Source organism: Poecilia formosa, unplaced genomic scaffold, assembly GCF_000485575.1.
Source record: "Poecilia formosa unplaced genomic scaffold, Poecilia_formosa-5.1.2 Scaffold3, whole genome shotgun sequence".
NCBI lineage: Eukaryota > Metazoa > Chordata > Actinopteri > Cyprinodontiformes > Poeciliidae > Poecilia > Poecilia formosa.
This window is the reverse complement of record NW_006799942.1, coordinates 1,606,083-1,623,614: the sequence shown is the minus strand read 5'-3', so window position 1 is coordinate 1,623,614 and position 17,532 is coordinate 1,606,083. Positions and strand designations below refer to the sequence as shown.

Here is a 17,532-nt window from a genome sequence, read left to right as displayed (position 1 = left end):
AAAGAACAAAAATACTTGATAAGATTTTATTTATTTTTTTTTTTTTTTGGCCTTTATAAATACCTCCGTCTTCATCTGGACAACAGACTGATTTTACGCAAAATCAACTACCCAGAACTCTCTCTTTAGGAGACTTTCATCGTAAAACACTGTCCTCAGTAGGAGGCTTCTTCAAACTGGATACAGACTGCTACGGGAGTTCCTGCCTGTTGATAGCTATCAGCCTCTACAACAATACTTTAAAGAAGCTTGACAAAATAATATGACTTACAACAACATTTAATCTGCCTTAGTTGGTCAATAAAGTATTTCTAAATTTAATCGAACTGAATTTGAACTGAAGGAACCATCGATGTGTATCAATGGAACAGACTCCGTGCCTGACAGACTGTACCCAGGGTAAAATGTCCCCCTCCTCTTACGTCATCACGCACCGTCAGCTGTTGACGGACGGAGGGGGGGGGTTCTCTCTGGTGTCGACCTCCGGGGCCGCTCTGAATGCTCTTTCCCCGGCTCTGTGCTGTCACTGCGGCCGCTTTCAAAGGCACATGTTGTTTGTGGACCGTTCAGTAACCGAACCTATGCTGCCATGATTGCTTTGTGTCGCCTGGTTCACAGAGGACTGCCGAGCATCCGGCCGTCTTGCCGTTTGTTCGCCGGACAGGTGGATGCGGCTCCCCCGGTCCGGACAGCCAGCTCATCCAGGTATCCCCGCTAGCTTCCCGGCTAACAGGTGTCCTCCACCAGCCCGGGCTGGGTACTGGTACCGCCGTGGTTCTGAGTGGAAATTATGGCGCGATGTTGGTGTTGATGTTGATTTAAACCACTCCATTATTTAACCGCTACCGTCTGTCACCTTGTAATGTCTTTAAAGCATTAACAGATTTAAATATCATTCATGCATTTTAGCAAATTTATCCAGAGTCGTTTCTTTATATAGCAGCTTCAAATCTAAAGCTAGTGGTAAAACTAAATTAAATCTGAATTTCTGAAAATGTGTCCTGAAATCTAAATGCTAATATACATGAACACCAAGTTAGCATCTCAGCTACATTGCAGGATTTCAAATATTTTTTTTTAAATAAAGATTATATTTTTATCCTCCATATTCTTAGAATTTGTGCCTTAGGAATCGGTTACAAATCCTAATCTATATTTTATTCGTTTGTCTAAAAGATTTTGAATACATTTTAAGATTATATGGATATATGCTATATCTGCATGTTTTGGCCTGTGGATGATCTGTGTGATTTTCACATTACACGTATCTCTTAGTTGTAGAAAGAAAATATGTGACCAAGCTAATTCCTAAGGTTAAATATTACATATGAATAGTTCCTTTTTAAACATTGGCTCGAACTAAAAAAATATCAGCACTGACTTTTTTTTTTAAGTTGCATTCTTGCAGATATTTGTTTTAAGTAACAGCAGGGTTCCTGTTAGACATGCTGGGAGATTCTGAGTAACACTGAGTAAAACTAATACGGTGTCACATAGATAGATAGATAGATAGATAGATAGATAGATAGATTATTACTGAATGTATGGCAAAAACATGAGTTCTATCTATATTTTAAAAAGAAAATTAGGCTGAGGTAGTAATAACTTACTTAACTTTTAAAATACATTTGCTACTCTCATGTAGAAATTATCTGATCTTGTGATATTTGATCGTCACAACAGTAAATTTAGCAATAAAGGCTATTGATGTGAATATCTGTGCTGCACCAGCAGATGGAAGCAAAGTAATTTACTCAAAGATTATCTATGGATTGGAAAATAGTATTGCATAACATCTTGTGGCGCTCTGTTTAATTGGTACATTCTCCTCATCAGGCTAGAAAACAAAGATACTCTGATTGTTTTTGTCATCAGAATATGTGACTACTGAACATTTATCAACCCTCCTCAACTTGAATGTGTTTTTCTCCCCCTCAGTCCTGTCAACTTGACTTATGACGTGTTTGACGGTAAAGGAGAGAGCACTCCCCTGGTGTTTCTCCATGGCCTCTTCGGCAGTAAATCCAACTTCCACTCCATCGCCAAGTCCTTGGTGCAGCGCACAGGCCGAAAGGTAACGCATTGATGAAGACTTCACACCCGTCTGTTGTTACGTCTGGAACAGTTCGTCATTGTGCGCTCGCTTTTGTCCGCAGCCGCTCGTCAATAGCTCTTTTTAGAGAAATTGGACATGTGCTGGCAGCAGTCATTTGATGCCGCCTCTCGGCTGATAAATGACACCTGCTTGGCTCAACTTGAATACGTTTGTCACAACACCTCTTTTGTTGGTGACGTCAGGGCTTCCCGGGCTGAGAAAATTCGCTCTGTTGCCTCCTTTTCCCCCATTCCAAGTGTCTTACCTGTCCTTTGTCCAGTCAGGTGTTGACTGTAGATGCCCGTAACCACGGTAACAGCCCTCACACTCCAGAGCTGACCTATGAAGCGATGGCCGCCGATTTGAAACATCTCCTCAGCCAGCTGCACATCGAGAAGTGCGTCCTGATCGGCCACAGCATGGGCGGGAAGACCGCCATGACAACCGCTCTGACACAGGTGGGCAATCCCTAAATGTCAGCGTGTGACGAGGCGACGCTGCCATCTACACCGACCTTTTAGGTCAGAGAGGATTCAGGCACTGGCTCATTTTTAACATGAGATAATGACACAGCAAAGTTCACACCTAAATGAAATTTAATATTTAATTTGGGTTACAACACTTGAATTATCTGGTATCTTGTTTCTTTTGGATTCATTACATCTCTTATCAGAATCACATTTTCTAACAGTGAACAGTTTTAGCTTATAAATGAACTCATAAGGCAGGAATGTCAAACTCATTTTTAATTTGGGCCATATCGAGATTATGAACGTCCTTAAAACTTATTAATAAACCTCTAAAATATGAATAAATATCCGCCTCTGCACTCGATGAGTCCTTCTTAAAGTTATATAAAACAAAACATTGATGTAATGTGGCAGAATACATGAGAAAACAACAGAAAAAAATTATGGCCACGGAAAAATACAAGAATTCTGGCTTTAGTCTTGTGGGGTCAAAGGTCAGAATTCTGAGGATTTTGACCGAGTTTTTCTCAGAATTCTGACTTTTTATCTTAAAAGACTAAAGTCAGAATAAAGTCAGATAATTTTTTCCTGTGGCCCAAATTCTCTTCCATTGAAAACTACTTTAATTTAATTGATAAAATATTATTTAAGCATCCTGTGGTTATTTTCAATGTTCTGTCTACATGTCCCTCTGGGCCACATAGACTTGCTTATTAACTTATTTATCCTCTATGCTAATTAGTCCTAATGTCCTTAAAGTTAGATGTTGGTATTTTAAACTTCTAATCAGGTCCTTCAAAGCTGAGATTCCTGTTTTTCCTCACAGCCAGGCCTGTCACAACAACAAATTTTGTCCCAGTAATTTTTGCGATAAACGATAATATTGTTGTTTTGAGACTGTTTTAAGGTATTATATCGATGTTAACTTGAAAATAATTCAAGTTAACAAATTATTTGTTAAATTAACCAATAATTTGCCTTTTGAAAAACCAGTGAATTAGAATTTTGTAACAAACAATTCACGTTAGGATAAAACACGACAACAAATTAAAGTCACAACCTAAACCACAAATAAAATGGATTATAATGTCTAAAAGAATATTAATAATCAGAACGGAAATTATCACGTTTATTTTTAATTGCGGCAGGCTTGTCCGCAGCTGCCAGTCTCAGCGTCTCTTTGTTGTTGTTTGCAGCCCAGTTTGGTGGAGCGGCTGGTGGTGGTCGACATCAGCCCGGCCCAGACCACCACGCGCACCAACTTCCGCTACTACATCCAGGCCATGCAGGAGATGAAGATCTCCACTGACATCCCTCGCTCCACCGCCAGGCGGATGGCTGAGGATCAGCTGCGGAGCTTAGTGAAGGTTCGAAACGCCGCGTCTTTATTTCACTCCAGCACCGTTCATCCCACAGGTCAAAATCCTGGAAAAAGTGTAGATTTGTTCCTTCTCCCGACTTATCGTTTCATCCATAAGAGTGTTTAATACCTGCTTACACTTTGTTATATTCTAATTTATTTAATATGGCTGTATTAGTTAGTTTATTTATTTTGTTAAATTTTTGAGGTTTACACATTTGGTAACACTTTATTTGAAGTTGTGTGCATAAAACCGACATGATGCTGACATGGCGGGCTCTTCATGACGGTTTATGAAGTGTCATCTGGGAAATAATAACACTTTTAATTGAATTTTAATGGAAATGTTAATGAAACTTTGCATTAAAATATATTTATTTACCTGTCAGTCTCATTCACACCCCTTCAAATAAAGTGTTACCCAACATTTTAACATTTGATTTTACTTAATACTCCCCTTTGAACCTAATACTGTTAATTTAATACTGTTTGCTGTAATAACTTCAATTCAAGTAATACATGCTTCTTCTCTCCTGCTGTGCCGGTAACATGCAGTGTGTTTGTGTTTTTTATTAGCCAGTCATGACAGCAAATGCAGCAGCAATAAATAACATCTGATCATTTTTCAGTGCAGGAAAAGGGCAAGTATGTAAGAAGAATTTTGTATTTTGAAAGGGAAGTTAACACCGTATTCTAAGTGGCTGAAGTTTTTATGAAGTTGTTTCGTCATGCTGTTGTTAGGCAAACGAACAGAGAACAGAGCTGGAAGCAGAGAGAGAGGGAGAGTCAGGCAGGTTAAACGAGTCGCAGGTAAGTTTCACACCGATGAGGGGAAAAAACAAAAAGATTTAAAAACAGAACAACTTAATTACAAGAACTGAAGTCCAGTTGCTTTTTTAAAAATCTTGTTTTGGTTTTGTGTTAGTTTGATGAACTTGAGTATTTTATTGAGAAAAATCTCCTTTATTTAGACGTGTAGTGAAGCGACAACCATACTGTCGCCGTTCTTTAAATTACTTATTATTTTATGCAGTGCAGTCAATATATATTAATTTTCATTTAGTGCAGACAAGATATTTAAAGAATGTATAACTTGTGGGAGAGACTACAGTACATCAATATTAATGAGGAATTGTATTACTCATTTAAACTGATTTTTATTTTTCCTGTTTTTTCTTGAAAATTCCTGATATTACTCTCAAAATGTTATTTTTTTGGCAGAAATTTTGCACTTTTTTATGTACTTTTCTCCATATATCAGGGTCATTGTAGTCATAGAAAATTAGTAAATTTCTGCCAAAAACTCAGAAGTTTTGTGATTAAGCTCAGAATTATTTTAGAAAACTTGGAAATTTTCAAAAAATAAAAAACTCAAACATTTTGACATTTGAAATTCAGACATTTCTTACTGTTTTTTTTTTGTTTTGTTTTGTTTTTTTTGTTGTTGTTTTTTTGTAGAAAATTTCTGATACTAATCTAAAAATCAGATTTTTTGTTCCCAGTAAGTAATGTCCTTGTTTTTTCTAGAAAATGTCTGAGATTACTCTCAAAACTTCAGAGGTTTTTTGCAGAAATTTACCACTTTTTTTCCTTAGAGTTACCCTTGTACGCCGTAGTAGATTTTGCACATTTTCTGTCTTGAAAGGAAGAGATCTAGTTTTCAGCTTCTTTTGGGTTCGACTGAATACATTTATTTTCAGTAATTAGACCAGGATTTGGGTCACTTTCTTTTAAAACACTCGCTGTATTTAGCCAAGTTTAAGAAAGAAGGAAAGCTGATTTGGGTGATAAAACTGGACAAACTCAGTTTTATCTTTGGTTAAAACTTTGCGTTGTACTCTGTCCCCTGTAATAACAAAATGTAATTTCCTCCCTTCGTCTCTGCACAGGAGCACTCTGTGCGCCAGTTCCTGCTGACCAACCTGGTGGAGGAGAACGGACATTACTCCTGGAGGGTCAACCTGGAGGCCATCGCAGCTCACCTGGAGGAAATCATGAGTTTCCCCAGACTGGACTCCGTCTACGAGGGGCCAACGCTGTTTCTGGGCGGAGCCAGTTCTGCTTATATCAGGTAGAAAACATCACAGAAACATTTATCTTCCAATGAGGATAATAGACATTTGATTTTATACTTTAGTAATTTGCTGTTAGCATGTTGCTCTGGTTTGTTATTAGAGAAGTTTTCTTTTGATTGGAGCCATTGCAGAGAAATCTGTTCTGCATTTACAAACTTTGGTCATTTTAACTCATTTCTAAATGCAATAACATTATAGATATAATTCAAATTTATTCAGGATAATTTTTGTGCTTTTATATCTGATTTTAAACTAAGAAGAAACTTAAAGGTAAAAAAAATCATGGTTTTAATTTAAAATAAAAAATATGCATTTTTATTTTACAAAGTAAATAAATATTTATTTTGCAAAAATAAATATTTTAATATTATTTTAAGCTGCAGTTCATTAAATACAGCAGAAGTTGTCCTATCAAAATAAAAGCATCAAACCAATAAAGTTAACCATAGATTATATAAATAAAACAAAGAAGCAACAATAAGCACTAAAAAAGGGATACAAACAAATAAGGAGTTTAATTTCGGGTTACTTACACTAATAATTTAAACTTTTAGTAGTTTTCAAACTGTAACACTTGAACTTTGAAACTAAAGTTGTTAGTCAAATTAATTGCTCCTTATTTACGACCATCTTTGTGCTTTTCTTTCCGCTGCTGTTCGCAGCTCCGACGATTACCCAGAGATCCAGAGGCTGTTCCCCAACGCCGACATCCAGTACATCCCAGACGCGAGCCACTGGATTCACGCTGACAAGCCTCTGGACTTCATCAGCTCCATCATCTCCTTCCTCCAGTCTTAGCCGCCTCCGGCCGCGCCTGCGGACTCTCTACAGCGCCTCTGAGCGTGGAGCGGAGTCGACGATAACGATCCTAATATTCGCCATAACAGGACCAAACCCGCTCTCTTTTGCAGCAGTCAGTTCTTATTTTTAAAGCCATTAGTCGTTCTGCGTAGAGGATTTTAATTTATTAGTGGTCGTAGATTATCCAGCTTGTAGGTATGTTTCAGTTGACTTGTTTATAGATCCGTTTAACATCATGGGGTTGTTTTTGGAGGTAATGTACTAATCCAAAGAAACTGTCATTTGCACTGTACTGTCTTTTTGTTCTTCTACAGTGGATCGCAAAAGTTTACACACCTTATTTAGAAAGCCATGAAAGGATGCACTGCAAAAACACAAAATCTTACCAAGTATGGCTGGTCTCGTTTCTACACTTGAAATAAGACAAAACTAACTAAGTTACCTTGTTTTAAGCTAAAAATTCCTTAAATATTGATGAAAAAGTACTACTTCAACTTGCAGATGGTAGGAAAAACATCTCATTATAAGTGAAATTATTCCTTAGCATTTTTCATTGTTATGAAATAATTGACTTAAAACAAGCTCCTATATCTCGCTAAGCTGCTTCTTAATTAGTTTTGTCCTTTTTGAAGTGAACGATGATATTTGCACTAGGAACTAGACCAAAAATACTTGGTAAAATATTGTTTTTGCAGTGTAATAAATCATTGTAAACATCATGGGGACACAAATCCTGTTCATTTCTAGTGGAAAATGGAAATCTGTTACAGAGAAAGTCCAAATATTCAAACAAATGGAAGCACTTTTTGATTTAATTTCAGCTCTTAGTCTGCTTTAGAAAGACTCACAACCCCTCGTCTTGACTTAACCATATTTGACATCGACCCTCCACAGCCCAAAACTCACTGATGTTCATAATTTCTTTAACATGAAGCGAAGTAACCCCATGTCATGATGCTGCCACTGCCATGTTTCACTATGTAGTGTTGCTTTGTGCCAAACCGATCTCATGAAATTATAGCCCTGAAACTCAGTTTTTATTTCTTTAAACCAAAGTTTTATTAATAAAATGCACCTTTCTTTTTTTTTTTTTACTTTAATCTTTAACTCAAACAAACAGAGGATCCCAGGCTGTTCCCCAGCAAATCGTAGAAAACTCCCAGTTCTTGTCGGATGCCTCTACTGGTCCTTCATTTCTGTCTTATAAGCTTGGCTTTTATCTTTGCATCAAATGTTTTTGAATCGCAGAATTTTCTGATTACTTCAGACTGTCTTCCTAGAGCCATGCTTTTCATATAATGTGGATTTTTCTCTGAACATCACCTTCATATAGGAACCTTTTTAGGCCAATGGATAGAAATTAGCTTGACTTCAGGTTCACCAGTTTTACTGTAATTGATAGAAAACTAAAAGCTGAAATTCAGTCAAAAAGTGCTTCACGTATGCAGACTTGATTATTACGTCAAACAAAAGTTGCATTAAAATTCAAAATAAGTTGGTTATGTGCAGAGTTGCGAGAGCCGCTGTATGTATGTCCGTTTTGTGAGGGAAGTGTTTTCTGTGTTTGCGGATGTGAGTTAAAGCAGCACTGCGGTAAAATAAAAACTGTATCTGAGGAGGTTTTGGACCAAACTCTGGTCCGTACTGTAACTTTGTGGTTCGTAATAGTGGTTTATTAAGAATGTTCGATGCTAGTCGGTTAATTCGTTATAAAAACAACCCCTCTCAGAGCGCTGGTTATATTTTTATGCTAACATATTTATTATCTACTGGATTCAAGCTGAAACTTTTTCAATGCAGTATTAACACAAACTCTTTCCTGATTCTCTCAGGCTGCGACTTGAAACGCTCGGTCTTCATTTTTCCTTTGTGTCTGGCGACAAGCCGTGGTGACATTGTTGTGTCTCTGTAGTTGGTCAGTGTTTTCCCTGTTTACTGCCCGTGTATTCCAGTTATCTTTATGAATAAGGCACAAGGCTAAGTGAATATATCACAAAGTATATATGCTGCAGCGACATATGTAGGTTCCCAATCGCAGTGGTTTTGATTTAATTTCAGTCTCCTCGGCGTCGATGAGTTTGTTCCAGTAGTGAAACTGCCACATGTGAGAATAAGCAGGGTGTTCATTTATTTGTATGAGCCTCTTTTGTCAAGAGGTCGTTTGCTTCTGTAAAACTTTAATAAGATTCTATAGCGATGTTCAGTAGACTTTTAGATTGGCAGCTGGGTTGCCAGGTCTGTGTGAATTAACATTTAAAGCACTAAATGTTTACTACAATCAGTGTTTTATGTTTGAATAGAGAAAAAGACTAAAAAAAAAAACTCAGATTAAATTAAATTATACTGACTTAAATTATTTTTATAAACCTCAACGATTAAATCCTCCTCCCGCAGGATGGATTTGTGTTGTGGCACAATTTAAGAGATTGTCAGGGGGACATTTGAATGCAGATTTTGTAGTTTAAAAAATATTTAAAAGGAGAACTGTCTGCCAACATGGGTTTGTTTGAAGACTGTAATGATTTGGTCAGGATTGTATTCTCTGACACTATGCGCATGCCTTTTCAGCTGTTACCTTTCTGTGCTGTGTACACCTTTGTTTGTTCAACATGTCCCCCAGTGGAGGCACTTACTCTGAATAATGGAAATATATAAATTTTAAATGTTCACTACATCCATATAGGAGTGGATTATATATAAATATATATAAATTGCTGGAGATATTATACAATAAAATGTCTAAAACCTGTAAAAATGTTGAGCTTTCAGTAAAAATGTATTTATTTATACCAAGTTGTAACTGTACTTTTAGGTTCTTTACATGTTACGGTATTCAGTAATGTTTTGCACGATTAGCAACAGATCCAAGGTGCAAAACATGTTTTCCAGCAGAAAATTAATTATCAAGCTGCTTGAATCTTTTTAAATACTATTGGTTTTGACAAAATTATCTGGAGATTAAAATTTAGTTTTTTTTGTTATTCTTCAGTTTGGCAGAAAAGTCAGAAACTTAGGAATCCAATTCTTTTCAGGTCTGTGAACACACCATACTTGAAGCCAACACCCTTCAGTGTGTACGCTGTTGCAGAGGGAAGACTTGATCATTTTCAGCATCAATTTCTTTTATTTTTTAACTGAAGTCAGAAGAAGCTGTTTTATGAAAACTGATTTTCATCTTTCATTTCCAACTTACTTGCTTCAATAAGCAATAATTTATCAAATCTGCTCATAGTCTGCTTCACTGAAATGTGATGTTCTAATAAAAATTATATTTGAGCACCAGGTGGCTCTGAGTTATTTAAAACACGGGTCACAATCGGTCATTTCATAGGACTTGACAAGCAATAGTTACGGTATTGACAAGCACTTTTTATTGCTTGAACCACAAAGTATGTAAGATTATTTATTTCTGTAATTTTGATCAAAATTACATCATTAAGAAAATACTCATTTGTTGAAGTTCATGTCAATAAAATAAAAGAACAATAGTTCTGTTTATTCAGAAACCATAAAATGGTCATAATAGCAAAACCCTTTTTTACAAATACACCAACACGGCATAGCACAGCCTCCACTTACATTATCAATAAATAACGAAGGCTGAAAAAACATCCTGAATGCTTTAGATTGTAGTTTACATGGTTTGTTGATTTTGTAATTTTGAGTTGGAAAAAAATTAATTCAGGTTAATTGTGCATCCAAAACTCTGTGAAAAGTATCAGAAGTTGTTAGCATTTCTAATAGGTTGTAGCACGTTGTCAATATATTCTTTACTATTTGACAAACAGGACTGGAGAAAAATATGTGCTTGTTTTTCTCATAATAGTTAACTTGGTTTCTGCTCACAACAATTCAAGAGTCCCGACATGCAACTAGAGCAAGATCGAGTAAATATAACTACTTACTAAATATTTCTCTATTCCTGGACTGGAGAATGTCTCCTCTTCAAACCTGAGTCACATCAAAACTAAAAGCTCAGCAGATTCATGTGAGACCGGCTTTCTGGTGTCGAACTGGACTCCCATCATCCTGACCAGTCAAATGAAGAAGCAGCATGTTTTTAATCCATGAGTCTTTAGAAAGATCCAGTCTATTAAATGTCCTGACGGCTTCAATCAAGCGAAACCGCCTGGAAGCCATCGTCTGCCCTGCCCCACTCCTTCTCCTGCTCGGCTGCGTCCTGATACCCGAGGCGAGGCCTGCTCTTCTTCAGCTTGTCCCGCCAGGTGCGCGTCCCGCTGCTGGAAGCAGAAGCGAGCGGAGAAGCAGGCATGCTGGGAGTTAGAGGAGGAGAACTGGCAGATTTGTTCACAAAGATCTGGTTGGAATTGGTGGTGGGAGGTGCAGGTGACGTGTACGGGAAGATGACCGGCCGCTGGATGGGAGGCTGCTTGTTTCTCCGCAACAGGCCCTTGCGAGAAGATTTATTCTGGGCCTGCTGCTCTGCCAGCTGCTGGCTCAGCACCTGCTGCTGGAGGAGCCGCTGAAAGTCCTCCTGAGGAGAGCCAAGAGAGAAAACAATGTTAAGAGACAATGATATATGTGCCTCTTGTATCAAGAGAGGTCGTTTGCTTCTGTAAAACTTTAATAAGAAACATTGATTCTATGGGCCGGAAATTTCGCGCATGCGCACAATGCCTGAGGGCAAAAAGATCATCTTTTTACACTCTATCCGTAGCAATTCAGTTAACTAAATAAAACCTGAAGATATTGGTATTATTAAATAAATGCAGTACACCACAGCAAAGGTAAAAAAATAAAATTTAAAAAATAGCGCAAAAAACGACTCGGAATCACATTTTTCTCCTCGCTTTCTGTGTCGGTTACGTTACGCGTAGACTCATTGCCATAGCAACTGACGACAACGGCGCTTTAAGTTTCTAGATTCAACACTAAAAACACACTGAAACATTCAGTCCGTTACAGTTTCANTATGTGCCTCTTGTATCAAGAGAGGTCGTTTGCTTCTGTAAAACTTTAATAAGAAACATTGATTCTATGGGCCGGAAATTTCGCGCATGCGCACAGTGCCGGAGGGCAAAAAGATCATCTTTTTACACTCTATCCGTAGCAATTCAGTTAACTAAATAAAACCTGAAGATGTTGGTATTATTAATTAAATGCAGTACACCACAGCAAAGGTAAAAAATAAAATTAAAAAATAGCGCAAAAAACGACTCAGAATCACATTTTTCTCCTTGCTTTCTGTGTCGGTTTCGTTACGCGCAGACTCATTGCCATAGCAACTGACGACAACGGCGCTTTAAGTTTCTAGATTCAACACTAAAAACACACTGAAACATTCAGTCCGTTACAGTTTCAGGTTTTTAGGCTTGATGTATATTTTGCAATTATTAATAAGTGTTCGCTGTGGCAGATTAGCGACCGCTGCTATTAGCTAAGCTAACTCAGCGGTGGTTGATTAGCTAACTTAAATTCTGCTCTACTATCTGTCAGATAGTAAAGGTGTTTATGTCGCCTCTTTTTATTTTTTTGACTGAACAGAAACACACCAAATTCCACATTACATCCATACAGGAGACGATCACATCTACACGTTAAGGTTGTCGAGTCAAGCGCAGTAGCGTGTTTATTAAAGTGACAAACACTTTGCTTTCAAATTTTCCATGTTAAATTATAAATATCATAATCCCATACAGATGTAATTTTTTTATATGAGGGGTATATTTTATTAAACGTTTAAAATAACACTTTCTTTTGTCTACCTTGCTTTTGAAAGTGAAATATAAATTGACTATCTTCTCATTTAATGTTTTTTTTATGTTAAATATTTTCTCAGTGCATGAGTGTAAAGGCAATAATCAATAACAAATGATAATGTTGTGCTCTTTAGTGAATGAATAAACTGGGTGTACTCAAACACACCTACATGAAAAACAATGACTAAACATATTCTTGATTCTTCTCAAACTCCCATGCAGAAGATGAATAAAAATGTATCTATTAGTAACAAGATTCTCATATTACTCATGTTAAATTAAAAAAAAGAATTGAAGGGAAAATTATTTACACACTTATACCATTAAATCTGAATTATTCAAACTGTTTTGGGAGCATGTTGGTGAAATTTTTCTCAATGAAACACTGTCTGCATGAATGTTAAACTGGTCCAGCAGCAGATTGACTCACTGATATTAGAAAAACGGACAAAGCTGTAAATGTTTTACGCCTCAAAGAGCAAAAAGAGAAGGTGAGAATTTACAGAAAGTAGATATAGCAAATCTATCTAGTCCTTGATATTTAATAAGCCTTTTTTAAATAGTTGTCTCCCATAAAGACATGATTTGTTGTCCTATTTACTCTGCTGATCTATCCCACAAAAACACAGAAGTTTTGAGCTATAACATGACAAAATCTAAAAGGGTTTAACAGCTACTTATGGAGCTAAATCGGGACCATAAAGTTTGTTCAAAAAAAATAAAATAAAATTAAGCTAAATTAAAAAAAAAAATAAACTGAAAAAAGTTTTGAAATTCAAAGTATGAAAAAAAAAATTTAACTGAAAAAATGTAAAGCTACTTTACAGAGTGAACGTTTTTTATCAGTTTCAGATTTTTTTTTTATTTGAACAAACTTTATGGCCCCAATTTAGCTCCATACTATCCCATCAGTTGGAAATGCATCTCAGTGTCTTGTTAAAATGTCCTGTTCTAATTATTTTATACCATTATTTGGAATTAAAATTTAATCCATAACTAATTTCATATAATAGCTGTCCATAAAATATCTCTTGGTGTAAATTTGCTAAAGCTGTGGACCCAGCTCTGTGTTGTGTGTTTTTACTACATGGTGCAGGAAGCTCAGTGCAAACAGGGTGAACAAAACCCTGAGGCCAAATACCAGCTGCTGCTAATGAGCGTCAGATGCTCATTGCAATGTAAATTAGTTTTAATTGGAGTTTCTGCCTGCGTCATTTATCTCCTAACCTGGCCTTTATTAAAATCTTCGAAGTCACTTTTTGTTTCTGCTCAACATTTCCAGGCTTTTCTTGGTGAGTTTCACGTTTTACTCTCTGTTGACTTTAGTTCTGTGTTTACCAAAAGAACACACCCTTCCTCTGCTTCTGCCGAACATTGAACCCGTCTCTGGTTTACCTTCCAGGCCTCCAGCTCCAGCGACAGCTCCAGACGTTTCTGTGCCGCCTCCAGCAGCTGGTTGTTCAGCGCCATCATCTCCGTCTTACTCCGTAGCACCTCGCCCTCCATCGCCTTCTTCCTGTGCAGCAAAAACAGAAGAAATGAATCACTCCTTAGAATAGATTTACGGCTTTCAGCTTCCGTTTTCTGCCTGAAGTCTTGATTTGTGGAAAAATGACAAAAAGTAGTGCGACAGTTTGTGTGGGAACTCACTTCTCTATGGCCTCGTCTCTGTCCCTCAGAGCCTGCTGCAGGACAGCACTCTCCTCTGCTCCACTTACTCCAGATTTTGAATCCTGAATGGAGAATCAACCATAAGATGCATTATAAAAACACAGTTCAGTTTAAATTAGTTGTTTCTTATTTGGATTAGTTACAAAATCTTATTTGGATTAGTTGCAGTTCCCTGCATCTACTCCTCCTGCGGTTCACACATTCAACATCAACAACAAAAAACACATAAAATGCATGGATCACATTTTATTTGAATCAAATAGCCTTTATGTTATGGAAATATATGACAACGTATAAGGATCATTGTAACTACAAAAAAAAAAAAAGAGTACATTTCCACAAAAAAAAATCCAAAATGTTCTAGAACAAAAGGAAATTTCTGAGCTCCAAAAGCTAATCTCAGAATTTCTGTTTTATTTCACCAATGTTTGACTTCTGAAGCTCAGACAAGTCCTTGTTTTTTCTAAAACATTTCTGAAATTTTTGACATAAATGTACTCTTCTTTGTTTTTGTGTACAACGCCCCTAAATAATACGTCATAGACAATCAAAAGAGAATACTCTGGTTTTTAAGAAAATGGCCGCTTATCAGTTATTAGTTAGTTGATTGATAACAGCAACTAACTTTAGATTATCAACACCTTGCATCACTAGTAAATCATAACCCAGTTTATGACTTCCTCATTAATAATTGACGCAGAGCAACAAGAATCTCAGATACTTTCAGGCATAAACTTGTAAGACCACATAGCTGAGCTTAACCCCCTGGGTGGAGTCCTCATCTCAGCGATCCATTTTTCAGTGAACAATGCTTCACCAGATCACGCAGGCCTTTCAAAAGCTGCTTCAGGGGAAATTTTGAGGATATGATGATTTTGGTGCCCTGCCAAAACGGATCAGTTATCCTTTATCTTTACAAAAGTGAAACCATCTTTAAATAACTTGGATCTTAATCACTTGTTTAAAGGAATAAGAGCCAGGGATGTCTTATGGTTGTTTTGTTTTTATACACGAAATCTCTTTCTGAGCTCCTATTGTTTTATTCTGTTTGTTTCAACCACTGATGTTTTAAAAAGTATACAAAAAAGCAGTTTTCTGTGTAAACTAGTCTCCACTTTTGTCTCAGCTCATTCATTTCTCAGGAATGAGCTGAGAAAACACTCTTGTGAGCGACATGCCGACTGAAATCAACCGAAACTAAAGGAATGCAGGTGAAACTACCAAAAGTATTCATCCTTTTCACATTTCGTCAAATTGGAAACACAAACTTCTGTCAGGTTAGAAAAAAAAATAAACATTTTCACCTTGATGTAAAACCCTTTGTGTGGCAAAAAATAAACAATGAACTTAATCCTGAGCACCAAGCCCACAATAGCACAGGGGGAGAGATACACTACAAAATAATTTATTGGAAAATATTAGTAGTATTTTGTAACCTAAACAGACCAACCCCAAATGTGAAACATGATAGCAGCAGCAGTATCCCATAGCGAAGCTTTTCCCTAGCAGATACAGGGGAACTGAGTTAACAGAAAAAAGGATAGAGCTGAATGATGACAATCTGTTACAGGCTGCAAACCATTTCAGATTATAAAGGTTACATTCACACTGCAGCCTGAAGTGACCCAATCCGACGTTTGTTTTTTCCTTAATGAGATCTGAATCTGAACATCATTGATACTCAACAAAACGTCACTATCCCGCCTGCTTCGCGCAAGGAAAACAACAACCATGGCGGACAATAATGAGAAATAAGTTGTTAATATGCTGGCTCTGGACGGACATCAACTTCAAAATCGTAAGATATGCTACACCATTAACAAACACGCAAACACCGAGCACTTCTTTTTAATGGCGGTAGGTGAAAACATAGACATCAATGTTAATTAATGTCTATGGGTGAAAACAAGCGCGAAAACGTCACACGCTCGCTACGTGTGACGTTATCGCGCTCTCTACTGCGCATGTTCACTGGGGAGAGCACATACACGTCGCATATATTTGGAAGTGGGATCTACCACGCCAAAAAAAAAAAGGTCCGATTTCACAAAAAAATCGGAATTGTGTGAAATTATCCTTAGAAGTTTCCCTTTCAAAAAGACAATAATTGTTGGTATATTTATACATTGATTAAAAAACTGATTGTAATGATGGAAAACTTTAAGAATGAATAAATACATCGAGAGTGAACAACTTCAAGGCAGGGTGTGGCTCTTACATGCTTGGTATGGCTGATTGCCAGCTGTCGAGCCACATTCTTCAGCTCCGACAGGGCAGAGTCCAGGCGGTTCTCCCCGCCTCGTGGCTCGGGTCGGCCGGATTCTGACGCGATCAGCGGCTGCAGTAGCCTTAGAACCGACAGAACCTCGTCTGTGACCTGCAATAAAGATCAAACCGACGTTATAAAGAGCTTTGCAGAGGTATGCCGTGTCCCGGCTTTGCCTACGAGCCTCACCCTCTCTCGGTGCTGACTCCAGCCGGGTCCGTCGGTGCTTCCCTGCAGTTTGTCCACCTGAGCCTTCAGCTTGATGCTCCTCCTGCGGGACAGCTCCACTTCCCTGCGGACTTCTTTGAGCTATCAAGCAACGCAACAACACACAATTTAAGCATGTTAGCAAGGCAGGCAGGTAATTATTGCCTAAGAGGATGAACTTCATGACATTTTAACTCGTTGTAAACAGAAATTGCTAATCTAGATGCCTGAGTGAAACTATGGGTGAAAAATGCAGTTGTTCTGGCTCATAAACACTAACAAGAACTAGTACCGTAATACACTGAAGACACACCAATATGCAAATATATTTATAAAGGACAAAACTGTTTTTCAACAGAAATGTTCTTTTACAGGTTTATCTCTAGAAACCTGCCTGTATGCAAAAGTAAATCATATTTACTGCAGAGTTTTACCTCTGTTCTTTTTTTTTTTACTTTCTAAATATTTTGTGTAACTCCTGAAAAATATTGAAGGGCTGTAGCAGCAAGTAGCCTCCAGCAGCAGCTATCCCTTTGCAATATAATTTTTTTACAACTGTGGGTGAAATAAGATTAAACAAGCAATAAAACACATCAGATAGTAGAATAAAGTAAAAAGATTTAAAAAAAAAAAAAACAACTACAGAGCCTTAAAAAAAATATGTCATGACTTTTAACTGGAGAGGTCCAGGTCAGAGGTCAATCTGAATTTATTCCAGCATCTACACTGCAAAAACATCAAATATTGAGTATTTTTGTCTAGTTTCTACTGCAAGTATCTTTGTACAGTTAACATAAGATAAAAATAGCTTACAAGGAACTTTTCAGCAATATACAAGAGCTTGGTTTAAGTAAATTATTCCTTAAT

At 37.3% G+C, this 17,532-nt stretch overlaps 2 protein-coding genes across 3 annotated transcripts in view; one reads left to right on the top strand and one right to left on the bottom strand.

Moving 5' to 3' along the window:
- Positions 1–440: 440 nt before the first annotated feature.
- abhd11 (abhydrolase domain containing 11) lies at positions 441–9,264 on the top strand. Of its 2 annotated transcripts, XM_007553895.2 has the most exons (6): positions 441–705; positions 1,939–2,074; positions 2,380–2,553; positions 3,762–3,932; positions 5,815–5,996; positions 6,663–9,264. In XM_007553895.2, the coding sequence occupies exons 1-6, from the start codon at positions 590–592 to the stop codon at positions 6,796–6,798; spliced, it is 915 nt and encodes a 304-aa protein (XP_007553957.1). In that variant the 5' UTR covers positions 441–589; the 3' UTR covers positions 6,799–9,264. The 2 variants fall into 2 exon arrangements, with proteins under 2 accessions (XP_007553957.1, XP_016528063.1); XM_016672577.1 differs by lacking the exon at positions 441–705 and having other exon boundaries at positions 1,989–2,074; positions 2,376–2,553.
- A 515-nt stretch (positions 9,265–9,779) lies between these two features.
- Positions 9,780–17,532, bottom strand: part of bicdl2l (bicaudal-D-related protein 2-like) — a 15,425-nt gene continuing 7,672 nt past the window's right edge. The window contains exon 7 of the mRNA XM_007557819.2: positions 9,780–11,296. Within this exon, the coding sequence (XP_007557881.1) occupies positions 10,913–11,296 (384 nt within the window). The 3' untranslated portion in view covers positions 9,780–10,912. The remainder of the gene's footprint in view (positions 11,297–17,532) is intronic.

What these genes read in the sequence shown, in the direction of transcription:
- abhd11 (XM_007553895.2), top strand. Translation starts at nt 590, where the DNA reads ATGATTGCTTTGTGTCGCCTGGTTCACAGAGGACTGCCGAGCATCCGG. An exon ending in CGGACAGCCAGCTCATCCAG is followed by an intron (nt 706 to 1,938) that starts GTATCCCCGCTA and finishes TCTCCCCCTCAG; the next exon opens with TCCTGTCAACTTGACTTATG. An exon ending in TGACAACCGCTCTGACACAG is followed by an intron (nt 2,554 to 3,761) that starts GTGGGCAATCCC and finishes TGTTGTTTGCAG; the next exon opens with CCCAGTTTGGTGGAGCGGCT.